The following is an 18,867-nucleotide window of genomic DNA, read 5'->3' as shown; positions in this document are numbered from 1 at the left end:
GTGCCGCATCTGAGCGGGAGCTCTTGGAGCAGCTGCTTGCACAGTGTGGCGGGCTGCGTGGAAGGTGAGAGGAGGGCTGGCTCTTGGGAATTTTGTCAAAAGTCGACAGTGATAAGACTTGACATGGCATAAGGAGGCTACAATATAGCTAAAAAGGAGGGGGCTGTAAACAAAATGCTATGCTCAAACCAATGGAGGAAATTGACAGTCAACTTCAGTGTCAGTGTATTAAGCAAGTTGCCACATAACGATTGAGTATATAAGATTTATGTACTAATGTATAAAATTACCATAGCCTAACGACAACTCGGCGTTGCGTGCTGAAACCATTTGGATTTCTCAAGCCATGTAAGCATCCTTCAAGACAAATAAAGAGTGCTCTAACGGGATCATAATGCGTAATGATTCCACCCTAAGTTCATTGAATGAAGCCTGAACAAGTAAGACAGATGTGTCTTTGAGTTGATGGTTATGTAAGGACAGTATAATCTGAGACACTTTTAATCCATGCACTCTAGTGCAAGGTGACCTTTTTTTCATGCCACATTTGCTAGCAGTGCTCCTTGCTGTTGCATCGTAACCTCTTTGAGACGACGTATCCCATGTGCCTGCTTAGCTCCATGCCTGCCATGTGCACAGTTCACATAATAAGCCTTCGAACCATCCTACAATAAATACATTTTTATCATCATCATGCACAGTTCACAGTTCCAAAAGATAAGGGTGCTGTCACTATTTCAAAGGGATGTTAAAAATGACAGTTTTCTTGTGTGTTCCTTAGCCACTCTCGATCAATCTGATCATTTCATTTGTTGAGGTCACTTCATCACTTATTCAAGAGTACATAAACTGCTTCAGTGATAGCCATTTTCCTTTAGTGTTTTGTGAACAAGGTTCCTGTACGGGCACCAAATTATCAATTTCGTAGTTGTTGGTCAGGGACAAGATTTATAATTGTTGTACTGTTTGTGTGGGGGGGGGGGGGGGGGGGGGGTAGTATCACAGTTAAGGAATGTTAAGGTGTGCAGGGCTCAATTCATGAGCACATGGTTAACTGTACAATATGTACCATCTGCTCATGTTCACCAGAGCTGTTGGCGCAATTTACGATTGTGTGCTGTGAAAACAAGGTGCCTGTCTTTCGTCTGCGCCCACCTTAGTCTTGGTTTTTGCTCACAATTGCATTGATTCCAGATGAGTGGCACTCGCGCCAATGCAGGTGTCAGCGTGAACAGCTCATAAGTGATGTGTCAATGGTATCCACTTGAGTGCCAAGATTAAGTAGCACGTGCGAAAACCACTATCATGACGTTCACATTGTGGAAATGACCACAGGACAGGTACCTGATTTCTACAGAACACACCCATACCCTTGCTGATAGTGCAGGTGGTTGTTTATAGGCTATAGCGTCCAGCATTTTTGTTTAAGACTAAAAAACGCCAAAAAAGACTGCCGAATTGATTTTCGGAAATTCTGTTTTAACCGAAAAACGTTAGTGCTGCTAGACAATTTGGCATAGAAAAAACAAGAGGTAGAAGGTTTTGTGAGAACTGGTCATTTTAAAGTGTTATAGCATGGGAGTAGTGCTGATTTGGCACAAAATTGGTACTATTTTAAATTATTAAGGCAGATGAACTATTTTATGCTTGTTGTAGGTATAAATTAGTTTCGTTCACATTATATAATATTAACCTCTAAACACACCTGACTGTAGTCATCACGCCACTGTTTCACGTCATGGTGTCACTGCATTCACTGAATTGCTTGGCCGGTACATGCAACAATTGCTACACAGCACAACAGCATTACCTCAAACCCACTATGCTGCTTCTTTTTTTTCACTACAGTAAATTTGTGCCACCAAAAAAAAAGATTGAAAGCCCACTGCTTCCATCACCGTAATGGGAAATACCCCTCAAATTGCTGAATAGAACCTTAAACTTTCATACCAATAAACAGCAAAGATGAATGTACTATGTGAAAAAGAGTCACTGAAGACACCAGCAAGCTTTCATTTGATGACCGTTTTCACTGAATATAGCTTAAAATTTTCCCTTTGGGTGAGCACCAACAAAAGTCTGCTCTATTTGGAGAAATAACTGAAAATTCTGAACTCTGGTTATAAGCGGACAGCATGGACAGTACTGTTGGCCACATGCCCATGCTATTAAAAGATCTGTGCTCTGTATGTGGCGGTTTTAGTACTAGAATGGGCAAAGTTTCATTGGAGCTTAAAATATTAAGAGTGGGACAAAAAAAAAAAAAAGAACTCTGGGAGTCGTCTAAGTAGGTGTAAGCATTATGGCGCTTGCTCATATCCACGCAGCCCGGTGTCATTATCAGTGCTATGACACCTGATCCGGCCAGTACAAACGACGGCACTGCGGCAACACGAACTGGTGCGGACGGTGGCGTAAGGTGCATTGAAACACAAGCAAAGTACTGCAGGTGGCGGCGCCAGGTGCGCTGATGAGGTTCCGATCATCATAAGCTGTTATCGCTCTTAGCGCCTTGTGCATCCACAACTAACCATTATGAACCGTGATAAAAGGACTTCGGCGGCGGCACAGACCGATCAAACGTACTTTGGCATGGCCGTGCGGGCCATATTAAAAGCTATCTGCGAAGCCGACAGGGAGTGCCAACTGCTGATAGCTCCTTGCGCTGTGTTTTGCCGCTTCGTTCGCATTAAAGTGACAGGCAGCATGGCTCACTTCTGTGGGCTCTATCTTGATAGCGATCGTCTTCGGGTAGGACGGACTGACAAACAGTTTTCTCATTGGGTAAGCATAGAAATGCTTACACATTAAAAAAAAAAGACAGACAAGACAAGCAAGAGCACTGGCACTCAACTAGCAACTGATTTATTTGGGGAAGAAGTAAAAAGAAAACAATTCTTGGTTTGCATATAGGTGCATAATAAGGATGCTACAAGTTGATTAAAAACAAAACTCCGCAGGCTCTTTATCAAAGGTGTCGTCTGTCTTGTCCATGTCATTTTTTTTCTTGCACTCTTTTGAATGTATAAGTACAGTTAACCAGCTTGCCCAACAACACATCTTATTTCATGAGACCCTTGACTTTGAATGTTTATAGTGCAGTAACCTGTTAAGAGCAGCTTGGCACCCCTTCCTCTACCAGCTGTGCAATTTGTGTGACAGGCCTGCACTGGTAATGAAGCCAAGGAAAGCACAGGTGAAATTATTTGTCACTTAAATTGAAATGAAATCTAGAAATTATAAGGTAAAGGGAAATGGAAAGTGGACAACAAAGCAGCTTGCTATCGATGGGAGCCACATCCTCACCCGCCATGGTTGCTCAGTGGCTGTGGTGTTGGGCTGCTGAGCACGAGGTTGCGGGATTGAATCCCGGCCACGGCGGCCGTATTGCGATGTGGGCGAAATGTGAAAACACCCATGTACTTAGATTTAGGTGCACGTTAAAGAACCCCAGGTGGTCCAAATTTTCGGAGTCCCCACTACGGCGTGCCTCATAATCAGATTGTGGTTTTGGCATGTAAAACCCCATCATTTTTTTTTTTTTTAGGGAGCCACACTCCGCATTACCCTTGCGATTCTGCCAATTGAGCTACGGCAGCGACTGTTCCCATGTCCGCATTCTTGGGTATCTATGTATGTGTACAAGATTTGACCCTGGGAGTGTCAGCCAGCACCACTCATTGCCATGGCAGCAACATCGCATGTGTACGTAATGCGAGGGATGTCAGTTTGGCTCCTACTGGTGGCAAGTGTTTTTTTTTTTATTAATTCACCTATATTTCCTTTTACCTTATCATTTCTACATTTCAATTAAAACAGCAAATAATTTCCCCTATGCTCTCCTTGGCTTCATTATCTGTTGGTCTCACACGGTTGTGACTAAGAAAAGTCGGACCTCTCAATTCTCGTTCTAGCCTAGACTAAATTTCCGTCACACCCACCGTTTTTCGCGTCACAGTGCGGTGGTGGAGAAGCAGCCTAGACCACATCCTGGCTGGCCTGTGCTCCCCGCTACGCCTGCGCCTCGAGCAGCTGGCCGTTGGGGAGAGCAGCCCGCTGGTGCTGTGCCGGCTGCGGTCGGTGGTGCGCTTTACGCGACCATGGGCACGGGTACTGCGCTGGCCATCTGTCTGGACGAGGTCGGTGCACTGGCGCACAAGATGTTCCTCAACAGCCTCACCTGCCACTGCACACGGTCCTCGACAAGGTACGGCAAGGATGCCAGCACATGGGCGGACTTTAGGTCTTTTCGATTTGTTGTCCTGGACTGCCCAAAGTGCGGCTTTCAGCAAATGAGCACTGCTGTATGCAGTGTCTCGGGTAGTCCTGAGCAATCTGGGACAACAAATCGAAGATGCCCTTATTGTATGAAGCTTCCGTGGCAATCTTGGCTCTGCAGCCTTGGGATATCTGAAATGTCATGGGAGCTTCATTGTGCTTCATTTGGTGGCCACTCTGGTTGCACGTGGAGAAACCTGTGTACATTATACATGGACTGCAGACGTCCAAGTTTACTAATATAATGCCCTCAACGTGAGAGTGAAATGCAATGTCGTTGAGGTTATGGGTCAAGCTACATGCAAAAACATTCATGTACTATCAAGGCTTTGGTTGCATAATGAGAATCTCGAGTGGTTACCATTGACCTTCCTCGATGGTATCTCTCAAAGCCCCTGTGTTTGTTTGGGACATTAAATCAATTGATTGGACAGCAGTCATTTAATCACGACTTTTAATGTCCTTGTGTGCAGCGACAGTGGAATTCTTTTTTTTTTTTTTTCAAGCTCGCACAGTGCAGATGAACTGTCTGTGTGAAGAAGCACTTCACAATGTTGAAGCAAGTCATCCAGCCAGGGCATGGAAGAATGGGTAATGCATGTGATAATGCAAAATGCCTTGTCTTGCCAGTGCAGTGTTTCACCACTGCAGAGTTGTTGGTTTCCAAGCTAAAATTTATTTTGGGCTTTCTTTGTGCTGTGATCAAACTTTCATCTGTTCAACCTTGATAGGTCTGTGCAAATTTGTGTACCTGTTTGATAAGGTATTAAGGGGAAAACATTTCGAATTTGTCTGCACCTTTGAGTATGTTGTAGAGCAAATTTACAGTAGAACCTCGATCGTACATTTTGGGAAAAACGGTAGGAAAAACACACTAAACGGAAAATACATGCATGTTGCCTCACTTTCATTATTTCCTTGCAATTTTTTCCTTGCAGTTTTTCACTTACATGCGTACAATAGAGCCCGTCACTACAGTGGCTTTTGTTTGATAAGACCTTCAAGGTTGGTCAAAGGAGGGCTTGGAATATGGACGTATAAAATTACTGTAGGGCTTGTTCTACAACCAGCAACATGCATATGCCAGATAGAAACCTTGGCTGTTATTTACTTCGTAATGTTTTCCCACTCCAACAAGTTTTCTTTTACCATGAAAGCGCTTAAGAAGCCCAAAACTATGTTTGATGCATCTGTCCATCGTTTCAGTTACATCATCGTTGTCACAATTTCCTCGTCGCTGTCATGTCACTGTTATTGCGTCATCGGGCCACCTCTTTGTCCTCAGTTACACACGTGCCAAAGGGCAATGAAAGCAAAACTTGCCCGCCACAGCCACTGGGAACTTAACTCACACCCCTGCAGCAATGTGAGTTGGGAGTAGAACCATAAGCTTTGCGAGTTGGTACAGATTCACTTTCTGTAGAATTGAGCGCGCACAAGTAACGAAGCATGGATGGAAAGAACACACGGACAGAAGCGCTTCCCTTCTTTTGGTGCTCTCGTCGCTTGGGCACACTGATTCTATAGAAAGTGCAGTTGGGAATCCTCCTGCACTTCTTGTGTGTCTATGTACCAGTTCATTACGTCCGTGTCGAAAGTATTGCTGCGCACACTGTGTTCCTTCGTATCAAACCGACATGCTACCAGTCTGCTACAACGCAATTCTGCTGTGGTCATTTGCGCAAGGTTCTGTGCTTTGCATAGGCTCTGATATGTGGATCCTTCATTTGCTAGAAGACCACAGCAAACAAGGCTTTACTGCAGAAAAGTGCTACGTGTATCTGGGAGAAGGACAGCAGTGTCCACGGGGGGGGTAAGAGCAATGCTGCTGTCTCTTAAAACTAGTTCAGGACCGGATGAATCACTCAAGGTCTGCTGATTTTCTTATTTTAGGAGCGAAGTCCTTAGGGTGTGGGTCTGGTCCCTCCTCTGTAGTATGTAGTAGTAGAGGTAGCCACGTCTACTTTTATGAAAAAAAAAAAAAAATTCCGAAAGTTGTGTCCGTAGCGCGGAATCGAACCAGGACCCCTCGCTCCTAACGCGTGTCGCTAACCACTACCCCGAAGCGCACATGGACACACGCACCACGATGACATAAATACCCACATTAACGAAGACTGGTGCGCGTTTCTAACGCGTTTGTGCTAGCGCGTTACGGGCCGTGTACGACACTGTGGCCCCTCTGGCCTTACCCCCGTATTCATAAACCTCCTCGACTTTAACTTGACTTCCACCGCCTTGGGCAGCGCGTTCGAACGCGTTGAAGCGGTGGCAAGTCAGTTCAAGTCGAGGAGCTTTTATGAATACGGGGTTATACTCTCTCATCATTATCGTCGCAAACGCGGTGCACATTCCGGCATGTGTAAAACGCTGCTAAGACGCTGTGGCCTCTCCCCTTACTAGAGAGTACTGCACGTTCTAACGCGTTTGGTGCTAGCGTCCCCTTAAGCAGATGGTGCAATTATAATGAAGGGCGCTGTTATAAAATAGGAATGACGTTCACACATGGCGCGTTTCATTGGTGAAGTCAATCGTTCGATTTAGTGCGGCGAGACTGGCGAATTACACGGAAGATTCACGGTTTACCGATGATTCCCTCCGGAGCTTCGCCCACTCATTGCTTCGCCCTTAGGGCGAAACTGTGCCAGTTTTTTTTATTGTCCTGTACATTTTGCTGGACATGCGCACCATGCCATGCCAACACATGTAGTCGATATAAAGAATTATATCTGATGATGTTTTTTTTTTTGTTTTTTTTTTTTTGTTCTTGTGTTAACAAATTTTTTGAAATCAGTGTCACGTAGTATAATTCTACTTTTTGAGCTTGATTACTATCGGAGGCAGACAATATTTGCACGAGAAATCTAATGAATTTGAATAATGAATTTTTTTAATTACCTGTTTGACTAGTTACCTTATGGCACATATTGCATTTATGAATTGTAGCCAGTGACTTGGAATGTCATATCCACTTGGAACGAATTCTTAGAATGACACCATTTTCGAGATATTCATTTTCAAATTTGCAGCAAAATTAATTGGGGTTTCAGTAATTTTTGAGCTTCAGTGCATGAAAAGTAGGGCTGGGTGAATATTCAAAGTTTTAAATACAAATCAAACACTACACACTAGCCATTCATATTCCTATTCGAAAAGGAACTGTTGGGTGTTTTCAAATATTAGAAGCTAACCAAATATTTCACGATGGCTGAATGTTAGTCTGATTACTGTTCTCCGCCTGCTAAACAAGGTATGGCAAATATGAGAAGTGAGGCAATGGCAAAAGTTTTCTAAGCAATGCATCAACAAAATGGATAACTCAAGCTTTGTTTTCATTTTCGGGGCGAAAGCCTACATGGCAAAATGTCTAGTCATGTAGCATGTTTATCTTTTACGCTACATCCTTTGATATATTACATGTGTCCATGTGTCACATGGGCCCTTTTACATGTGTCCAGAGCACAGAAGTCCTTCAGCAGTTTTTTACAATTTGTAATCTTTTTTACCAACCATTATTTAGTACTTTTTGGACAGCTATTCATACAGCAGCCATTCTTTCATGAAGATATTACAGTAAAATCTCGTTACTACGAACCCCACATTAACGAACTTTTCGAAATCCCCTGCTGACTTCTTATAGTTTCAATGTAAAAATATTTCAGTACTATGAACTTCAGAATACCAAACCTTTCAGAAAACGATCGTTATTCAGCTTCCGTGTCATGGTAACAACGCCTCAGTACTACAAACTGTATTCCTAAATTTGGTATTCTTAGATTTCCGGTATCCAGTCACGGCAGCCGAAGAGGAGGTTAGCAGACGACAAGGCGCAGAAAGCGGAGGCCGCAATGCACGGGTCCTCAAAATTGAGACGACGCGATAGAAAAAAAAAACTACACTAGCACGCAGTATCGGAGTGTCGGGAAGTGGGGAGGCTGCCTCTCGAAAGGCCAATCGCCCACGCACGATATTCATTCCACGAGTTCCGAAAAAGAGTCGAAAGCAGCATGGGGCAGCGCGACGATCACGCGAATCGGTGACAGCAGCTTGTCACAAGGGAAGCGGCTGTCGCCCGCCCGCGCATACAGGTTCTTTTGTGCGCGCCTTTTCCGTACCACCCAGCCCTCAAATGACACGCTGGCGTGCGTTGCAATGGATTCGCCCCTGGTTCAGGATGGCGCCCTTGCGCTCTACAGCAGTGCAGTGCGCCCGAAGGTCTCGCATGGAAGATATTCCAACAGCGCAGCTCAGTAGAGCAGCGGGACCAGCGGGGCCAGAAGGCGCGCATCGGGTAGGGCATCACCGCAAAATACTTTCGCTCTCGACGCGCGCTTTTTCGTTCCGAGGCAAGGTAACAGTGTGTGAGCTGACAGTCAGGCGAGCCGTTCTTTCTGAGAAGGTCCCGAAGTGGCGGTTGTCACGCGCAGGACCGTTCAAACACTTGCTGAGGCGACGACGCATCAGGTTTTGCGAGTGAATGTTCCCCAGACAAGTGTCGCCTAGCAACGGAGGCGCATCTCTTCCTTCTTTCGCCCTTCTTTCTGCGTGCCTCTTTTGCGCTTTCTGTGGTCGTAGTAGCTAGCGCGCGAGAAATGTAACCTCTGTACTCGCGGGGTTGCCACACGGTCACACTTTGTACTTTTTGGGCAGTGTCATTTACGCGCGCTTGAGCTTTAAAATAGTTCCGATGTCCGCCTCGAGCGAGACAGTTGCAGTGTCCACGGCAAGGATTGTGAAATAAACAAACAAGAAACATTGCTTTGGAGGCGACATGGAGATTTCTTTTGTCGGTAGTTTTCTCGGCGTCAGCGTCTGTTTTGAGCGCGTCACTCTTATTACACGGTGCTTCGGTGGTGCGTGGTGCTGGAATCTATGGCAAATAGCAACAACGCGGGCCGAGGGCCAACATAGACGTCTTCGTGGATAGCTCATATGGTGACAACTTATGAACTGATAAGTTAATGGGCGGAATGTTTAATTTGGGACTTTCACTATAACAACTTTTTAGAATAACGAACCATTTACCGCGGTCCCCTGAAGTTCGTTATATTGAGATTTTACTGTGTTTGCAAACTGGCTGTAAAGTTGTTGAGAAGCTATTTGTACAGCCTTTTAAAGGATCATGAATGATCTTGTGTTAATTAAAGACTGATCCTATGTCCCTAATAGTTAGGTGTCTTTTTTCGCTAGTCACTACAAGCGTGGTCTGCGTTTGACTATTATATGTTTGATTCGATATTAGATACTTACTATTCACATTTGATTTGTATTTGAAAAAGTTCGCACCCTCTTAACAACAAGGCATCTTGTTAAAAAAATAAGTGGAACGCCATTGCATTTTAGCGCAATTTTGACAGCGCTTATCTCAAAACTGCTGCTATAGTTTCAAGATTTGTTTCAAGTGGATGTTGCCTTATGCAATCACTAGTTTATTCAAACATTGCAATATGGCGCTAAGTAAATAGTTAAAAAGGTGATTAGTAAAATCTTGTAAATGTATTATTATGCTTTTGATTTTAGAAGTACGTCCGCCTATTCGAGTGATCCAGCACAATAATTAAATTTGTGCTATATGCCACAGGCCATTTTAAAAATTTTCTTAACGTTAAAAAAGCACCTGTATATTAAGTGAACGATGGAAGTACTATAACCAAATAATCAAGCGAGTGAAAAATGTGCATTCTGTTGTTTCAGGCGGAGCTGCCCCCAGGCGACCTGGGTGCGCCCCCTTTTCTACAGCAGCTGCTGTCACTGGTGCGTGAGCTCCTGTCAACGCGCGATGGCTCCCTCGCGCCTGTCGACCAGAGGCAGAAGGACCTGCCCGACATACTTGCTCAGGTGAGAGCTGTAGAGACATTTCAGTCACGCATTAGACACATTCCAGCGCGCAGGTGCTGCAGAGAACTGCATTGACTTCAAGTTTTTGACAAACGTTGTCCCAGAGACATGAGTGCACGCGATACGCTTGGCTGCAATGAGACAAAATTCAAGTAGACTCATGTAATGTTTCGCTCTCAAATGATATGGCGATGGAGCCAAGGCAGCATTCGGCTTTCCACTGCTAACATTAGTGTTGCACATGTGCACTATAATTCCCGCAGAGCGGATCTGTAAATTACATGCATTGAGCAGAGGGGACAGTAAACACTCGGCTAAAGCTGTCTGTTCACACATCGAGGTGTGCTTACGTATTTACAGCTGCAGCTGCTCATCCAAGAACATCACATCATCCCCTCCAGGTGCCAATTTGTCTTAAAATTTAATTTAAATACATCTGGCTCACAGCTTACTCGTGGTCGTGCAGGCCTGGTGCAAGTCGTGTGGCAAAGCTCTGTGCGCCGTTCCGTCTCTCATGAAAGTTCACACACTACTTCGTGAACTGCCTTAGCATAGGAAGAATGGTTAAAAACTTACTCTGGAGCTGAACTTTAATTCATATAATAGTGGATTTTGAATGACTGTAATATAAGCATTTTCGTGTTTCTGACTGTACTATTTGTGCAATGATAACCACATCTATTGTTTAGTGAAGAGACGAAATGAGGTTTGCAAGCAAAAATGGGAAGCAAATTGGTCTAAAACGCTTTAGGAAGTTTTCGCAGAAAGGGAAGTTTCAAATAGGCCATATAAAAAGAACCCGCATAAGATTGCGTTTCGTCATAAAAATAAAGCACTTAATTAAAGGGTTAATATCATATCATAAACCTATGGTCAATCTGGATATCAGACTCAGGTATGTCTAATTATTGTCTATCTAAAGTTGTAAATCGCCTTTAAAATCTCATCCAATGTTAGCGATGCACTACGCGCACATCAACACTTTTGCAAGTAGGTTATGATTAAAATTGGCAAGTGGCAAGTATTGCAATGCCGCATTGCTTTACCTAGCACAATTCATCAGCTTCCCAACCTGCTTGTCATTGGTAAGAACAAAGATGAATGGGTCAGAAATCAACTATAGAGCTGAAGTCAAGTAAAATATAACGTCTTACTGATTGATAATGTCTTCGCTGTGTGTACACTAGAGCACAGCTGAATTGGCATTGTACTTCATATAGTGCAGTTCTTGCCTGGAGCCAGTGTTTGAAACATGTTTGTTGCATCACGAAAAGACGTCAATGTAGACGAGACATGCAGGACGAGCACCAGCCTCGATATAATGAAGTTGGTAAAATCGTCAATTTGCTTTGTTATATTGAAATTTCGTTGTATTGAATACAACCTTTTGGCAATGAGTACAGTCCCCGATCAATTTTTCTTACACGTAAGGTGGCCGCAGAATTTTCCAAATTATCGAGCAATGGGAAAAAATTAATTTGAATGAGAAACAATTAATTTTTGAATTAGGGAGTCGGCGACGAATGATACGGTTTCATGCCATGTCGACGATATCTTCGCACCGGCGGTGTGAATTAAGCGAAGCCAGCCACGTTCTTGCGTGCACTCGGCCCCCTCGGCTAATAGCGTCGGCCGCACTGGAACGACGCTATCATGAAACTCCGGCAGTGGGGATGAATGCTTCGTCTGCCTCTTGCTCAACGGGTCACCGAAACTCAAGATTATGCAACCTCCAGTGCTAAATGCGCGGAAGACAGCTTACATGCTGCCACGCCGTCTCGGCATGCCACTCTTTGCACACACGGCACTTTACACTTTAGCTCTATAGCAAGATGCGCAGCTGCGTATGCACTCAGCCATGTGCAGCCATGGCCGAGACTTGCACCAACTTAACCCCCCCCCCCACTCCCCCCCCTCCTCATTCCCTCGCGCGCACTTGATTGCGTTACCGCAAGCGAGCTCCTCTCCCCCTTTCCCTATGCTCGTGCAGCAAGGTGGCACTCGTGAAGCCACCATTTTTCTTGTCTCACCCTGCACACTTTCACTCACACCGAAAGTACAGTGCGCGATAGGATCTTATTGCACTTGGGCTTTATACGGAACTTTATGGGGCCCCACTTCAGTGGTCACTTTTGTCACGCGGCGCACGATTTGAGGTGCATTTGCAAGCAGCCGCTTGTAATTTATTGATTTGACCCTGTGCATCTATGGAAGTTTCCATTTATTGTCTCAGCATTCCTTTGCAGCGCAATGAAATTTCGTTATATTGAAATCGCATACAAACTTCGTTATACAGTCTGCTCTCATTAAAATGGACCCACATAATCCTGCAAAGAACGTCTATTTTATCCGAAGTCTATAATATCCGAAACGCCTCACTTCCGACACTTTGGTTGCGATGTAGGAAAAAAAAAAAACAGTTCCACCCAATGTGAAATCTTAAACAGCGGAGCTGGGTTCTTGTGTTTGTCTGTGATTTCATGTGATTTTTTGTGACTATCTGTAGGTTTCTCTGATTGTATGCGAGTTTCTGTGTCTATGTTGTTTTCCAGTGGTGTTCGTGTGATTATGGGTGTTTTGATTTTTACTGCTTAACATTCCCTGCTAACTCCCGTCGACGAAATCTCTTGCACTGTCTCTCAAAAGGTTCTCTCAGCACTTGCGTCTTTGTTCTGCCTCTTGCTGGGACAAATCAGGGTTTGCTTTCCTCCAAGTACACTTGACTTACGTTTCTTTCTTGTGTAGCTCCGGATTACTCTTCCGCCGCTGCCCTTTCGCTTGCGCTTCCCTCTTGCATAGCTCCAGATTAGCTTCCCGCCGCTGCCATTTCGCCGCCGAGCGGAAGCTATGGCGCGAAAGCGCGCACGCTCTGATTGAACGCAGCGCCCCTAGCGGTGGTCTAGGAACCCCCCCCCCTTGCGTGACATTGGCAAGCAGACAGACAGTGCAGCTTCGCCCTACAACAGCTCCGCTGTTAAAAAGTCACAGTTTCGCTCGAAAGGCGAAGCATCGATTGCGACAGCAGATTAGTAGACAGCTATACGAAGCAAGGATACAGTCAAGTCCCGCTACAACGAAATTCACGGGACACGCGAAAAATTTCCTTGTGGCGGAACTTCGTTGATGTGAAATTCGTTTGTATATACGTACGCCAAAGGGCAAAGCCGCGAACAAAACCGAAACCAATCTTCGCGATGGTGTGGGGGCAAAGGTTGAGACGTACCGAAGGCAGTCGATAAAGTGTTAACTTCACGAGAGAATGCATTTTGCGCCGCTGTTACAGCATTTTCGTACATTGCGGCCGACGCCTAATCCAACGTGTGTGCCCGGCCGATCGCGAAACACTCATTTTGCGGCACATGCACCGTCGCAATGAAGCGGTTTGAATTATCACAATTTCACTGCATATTTATGACAATGTCAGCAAGCGTAAGTTTTATTTCCAGAAGTCGGTCAGCCTGAATTTCTTACGCTTCACGGCAAGCAAAGGCGTTACGCGAGTCTCACAGTTCGTTAAAAGAGCCATCGCAGTCGTGGGTTCTGATAACTTTTCTGATGAGGTGAAAAGGATCCACTACTTTCAAAGTAGTCGCCGGAGTCAGTGTGTCTAGCAGATTGTCATTTTCCCCAGACGACAAGATGTTAGCATCTTGTTGACAACAGCAGCTGCGGTGCGGCCGCTCGGGCGCTATCTTGAAAGCAATCTGTGATGTGCACAAAAGAGCGCCCGCACGGGCCTCATCTTCAAAGCGATCTGCGACGTGGGCAAAGTGCAACTAGTGCCGGTAGTGTCGTGTGCGCTGTGCTTTCGACGTTTAGTCCGCGGTAAAGCGAGAGACGGCACGGAGGTCAATTCGCTCGCTGCTATTACCACGCCTTCTCATTCCAGCATGTTGGCACCGAGTTTCCGCAGTCATCGAGCGAGATGGTTATGTTTAACTGTGCGCGCGTGACACCGTGCTCGGTAATTTAGTTAGCGGATGTTTACAAGTTTATACGGCCACTAAAACTACTATCTTTAGTTCGTAAGCTGTCTACTAATCTGCTATCGTAATCGATGCTCGCGATCGATAATCGAACTGTGAGATTTTTTCCTTCCGCTTTCTGCCTCCGCAATCATATATGCCTTCTCAAGAGAGAAATTAACGCTTCTTCGTTGGCGTAGCCATTTCAGACCACAGAAAACGGCAACGATTGGTGATCCCCTGCAGTCTCGCGCAGGCTCGCGATGACCACACGTGGCATGGATTGCAGTGACTTTAAATCGGTACTTTGAATTTTTTTTCCTTCGCGAAAACCTCGTTCAAGCAGACATAGATCGTCACAGCTTTGGAAGGGCCTTCTAATTTGACTACTCGACAGTTCCAATTTCAATTCAGTCCCAGTTTCGTTCTCGAAAAGTTCGTTGAAGCGGAAATAGTACGAATAAAACGCCTTCGTTATCAAGGGACTTTTTTTATTACTTTTTATGGGCAGCTGACGGGGAATTGGAAAAATCTTCGTTCTGGCGGAAATTTCGTTGTAGCGGCATTCGTTGTAGGGTTATTCGACTGTAGTAGTTTTATCGGCCGTATAAAGTTGTAAACATTTGCTTACTAACTAAATTAACAAGCATGGTGTCATGCGCGCACAGGTAAACATGAGCACCTCTCGATCGATGACCGCGCAAAGTCGCTGTAAAAACGCTGCAGTCAGGAAGCACGGCAGCAGCAGCGGGCTAAAAACGTTGAAAGCACCACGCACACGAAGCTACCGGCACTAAGCGCAATTTGTCCTTTCACGATTTTCTGGCCGCGCGGCACGGCGGCAGCTGCCGGAGGTGAATGCACTCTCTCTCGCCTTCTTCCCCCCCCCCCCTCGTGCCTCGCGCGATTGAGAGAGACGATGCGATGCGCTTCCACCCCGCCTTCCTCATTCGCACACGCGCAAGATTGAGCCACCATTGTCGACTGACCCTCGCAAGTCTCTTGCCATCCCGTGTCGATACGCAAAAGTGCGCTTTATACACTCAATTTTGTTAAAAACTGCCGCTAATTTCGTCCGCCGTAGCCGATAGTCCATTGTAGCGTGGTCCATTAAATGCGAACTTCGTTGCATTACTAAAATAGATAGCGCAAACTAAGGTTGAAATATGGTCCGTTATGTCCGAAAGTCTGTTGTACGCATGTCCGTTGTAACGAGTGTAGACTGTATTGAGGTTCTAAATACATAGTGTTCTATGGACAAGAGGTTATGAAAAGTTGAATACTTCATTATATCGAGAATTTCGTTATAAGGTTCGTTATATCGAGGTTGTACCAGTTAAACCTCCTTATAACGAACCTCCATATAACGAAGTTCTATTCCCCGCCGTTACTCCATAGAAGCACATCTATTTGAGACCTCTACGTACGAAGTGACAGCGGGGGAGACCCCCTCGAACTAACGAATTTTCCCCGCCGACAACCTGTAGATTTCGCCCCAAATTTTGTCATTTTGCGCGAGCAGCAACCGGAAGCACCTTCTCGCCGCGACGTAATGCGAAGCGGCAGCGTCGCGCTTGGCACGCTCGAATTCACGGCGACTGCGAGGCGAGCCTGCATCCCTCGGCCCGGCGATCTTGTCGCCACGGGCGTAACCTTTCCCCCTCCCTTTATTCAAACCTGATCCCGCCGCTTGCTGCAGCTGGCCTAGCCCGCCAAGCCGGCACTCTCCTTTTCCTGTTGATGTTGCTGAAGGAAAAGAAAACTTCTGTTTTTTTTTTTTCGTTTTTTCAACGCACTGGCAGCGCCACTCTTTGGTTACTGTGCAAGTCTCTGCACAGCTGGACTCGACTCCACCCGCCGCACGCGAGGAGAGTCGAGTCCGGCCGTGGTCTCTGCGCTTCACTTTACTAACCTGACACTAGGCGACACTATACGACGCCATCGTGTCGCTCGCTCTTCGTTTCCGACGCCTCGCGCTTGTGCGAAACGACATGCGTCCACGCATCCAGTACTTGGTGTGACATTCCAAGGATGAGTGCTTCGACAAAGAAATGCAAGATATTGACCTTGTCTGCAGCTAGCTTTGAAGACTTTTAGACTTTTTCCACATCGCAGATCGCTTTCAAGATACGGTGGCTGCCACCGAAGTAAACGCCTCCCGTCCTCGCTCGGCGCCGTGCCTAACGCGGAAGCGCACTTCCCCGCCCACCCTTCTCGCTCGCGCGCCGCGAAGATTGAGTCGGCTGACCCCCGCAAGCTTCACTCCGCATACACAGCGTACGGCACGCGCGACGATATTGCCGTGTTTGGATGGTACTTCAACGCGTCGTCCACGGTGACGGCACAAATGTGCTTCACAATAAAATGTGCGTTTGCGCGGTTACTACTCCGATAGCGACAGTGAATTCGCACCCCCTACCGGCAGATTCTCCAAGTTACCGGGAACTTATCTCGAAGACCATGCTGTTGTGCGCGGCAATCGGCTACAGCTGTACGAGCAGGAAATACGTCATGTTGTAATGACAAGTTCACTATCGCTGGCAACTGTCGTCCGGGCTTCGCAACTTCGAGAATCGAACGTCTGCGCACATTAGATATTGTCGATTTTGTGCCTGTGCATGTAGAACAAGAAAAATAATACGCACTAACCGTTTGGTGGGCAATGAGCGACTACGGCTTAAGCGGTCAGCCGATACATGGGGTTCAATGGGGGGCTGGGTGGGTAATCTTTGTGACTACGTTTAAACTGCAATTACGCATTAAGTGGGTACGTATTAACGAGGTTTGACTGTACTGTCTTACTTCGTATAGCTGTCTGCTAATTTGCTGTCGCAATCAATGCTTCGTCTTTCGGGCGGAACTGGGACTTTTTTGTTCATCGCAACTTTTAGTGTATTGGGAGTAAATCTTGAGTGATAGTACATACGGTAAGCGTTCGTTTTGGAATTTTCGTGCCGAACCTGCATGTAACGAAATCCTCTTTATAACAAAGTTTTTCGGGAATTTGTCAATTTAGTTATATCCAGGTTGTGGGGATGCGCGACTCTCAACGCGCCCCCCTGATGTTGTTTTCCCCCCGCATGTCTCCTGTAGTCCGGCTTCTCTGCGTGGCTAAGCCCGGCGGTGGTTGCGGCGCGTTGCGAGAGATGGCGCTAGTGTCGCGATGTTAACGCCACCGAACGGCGGGGTCACTTGGGTGAAAAAGGTCGGAGGCGCTCTCTCTTTGGCTGGGGATCGGCGACCAACATGCACGGACGCTTCGCGCGTGCGCCGGCCCGCTTCGCGCGACCCTTGCGCGAGGCTAAGAGCAGGACACCGGTATGGACGAACACGGATCGTTCGAGCGCGCCACCGTTCGCGTGACTGTACACGGTGAACGACTAGGCGATGGTGTCATCGCATGGGGCGAACATATTCGCTCGCTATCGGGTCGCGGGTGAGTCGGACATCCTTGATTTGTCGCGCGCCCGTGTGAAGGTTCTATTGGTTGTAATTTGGCTAGTGTGTGTTAGTGTATGTAAGGTGCAATAAATGCCCTTGTGATTGTTTGCACTACTGTATTGTCGTTCCTTTGTCCCAAGAGCACATGTGAGACCCCACAAGGTTTAACTGTATATACCGTCGAACCCACTTATAACAATATTCAAGTGCCACGAAAATTCCATTGTTATAACCAATAATTGTTATAACCGGGCTGCATCAAAAATAGGAGGATGGCCGAGCTGTTGTGAGAAAACTATAATAGTGGGGAGGCCAATGCGCCTCCCTACCACCTTCCTCCATCCGGCTGCTGATTGAGTTGAATCGTTTAACTTTGTTTTCTGAGCGCTCCAATCACGTGTAACAAGCCGCTGCTGTCGGCGTTCAAGAATGGCACTGCTATAACAACTGCAAAGCGGGGTCACGTGCGTCAAGTGGACATGCGAGCTCCACCGAGGCATCGCTTTGGTGGCCTCAAAGGGGCCTTTTAAAAAATGCGAGAAGGTTGCCGCCATAGTATCTCATCTTAAGAAATCCGAGAAGAAACGCTGGGGCGAGATCGCCACAAGCATCTCGCCACGTACTTCTCACTGGCTCGCCCGATAAAACCCATGTCCGTCAGCCTTGCTTGCTGACGCGAAGCTTGCCAACATCCTAATCTCGCGAATGTTCCTCATGAAACGAATGCCCCGGAGGGACTGAATCATCTGCAGGGCCTCCTGCGAGAACCCTGTGGCCCGGAACAACTTCAACTCAACCAACAAGGACGAGCACAAGCGACTTTATCCGTCAGTGAGAAATGCGCAGCAAGAGCAGCACCCAGCGGTATCTGCTATCAGCGCAGTTGGCGCGGTCCATTCTTGTTCGGAGAGTGGCGCGGCGTAGAGCTATGGGCACAGCCTATTTGTATCGGAGGGGTGTAAGAGTGACAGGGGGGGAGAGAGGCACGTGAGGCCTGGAGATACAGAGAAGGCTGGAAAACAGCTCGCGGCGACGTGCAGCGGCCGGAATTTCTTATTTTTTTTCTTTTCAAGGATTCGCATTGCATTCCTCTTTCGGCACGGACACCCATTAGCCAGACTTCATCATAACACTGATAATGCGGCATAGGGTATTGTAGTAAGGGAGGTATTTCACCATAGAAAACATACAAAAGTTGGCGGTGCAGCAGCTTCTCAATTGTTATAACCGATATACAGTGGAATCTCAATGATACGAATCTCACGGGGTCACGAAAAAAATTTGTATTAGCCCTAATTCGTATCATCGAAACACAATTAAAAGTAGCTAAATTAAAGAGTCGAGA

At 46.4% G+C, this 18,867-nt stretch overlaps 1 protein-coding gene across 3 annotated transcripts in view; it reads left to right on the top strand.

Annotated features, from left to right (window-relative positions):
* LOC119437395 (conserved oligomeric Golgi complex subunit 6) overlaps positions 1–18,867 on the top strand; it is a 93,112-nt gene that overhangs the window by 61,948 nt on the left and 12,297 nt on the right. The window contains exon 5 of one of the 3 annotated variants that reach the window (XM_049660499.1): positions 9,973–10,116. The exons of the other annotated variants lie outside the window; for them this stretch is intronic. Within the exon in view, the coding sequence (XP_049516456.1) occupies positions 9,973–10,116 (144 nt within the window). The remainder of the gene's footprint in view (positions 1–9,972; positions 10,117–18,867) is intronic. 3 annotated transcript variants of the gene reach the window in all.

This window comes from Dermacentor silvarum, chromosome 1 (genome assembly GCF_013339745.2).
Source record: "Dermacentor silvarum isolate Dsil-2018 chromosome 1, BIME_Dsil_1.4, whole genome shotgun sequence".
Classification (NCBI taxonomy): domain Eukaryota; kingdom Metazoa; phylum Arthropoda; class Arachnida; order Ixodida; family Ixodidae; genus Dermacentor; species Dermacentor silvarum.
Note: the sequence above shows the minus strand (reverse complement) of the source record. Positions and strands in the feature narration are given on the sequence as shown.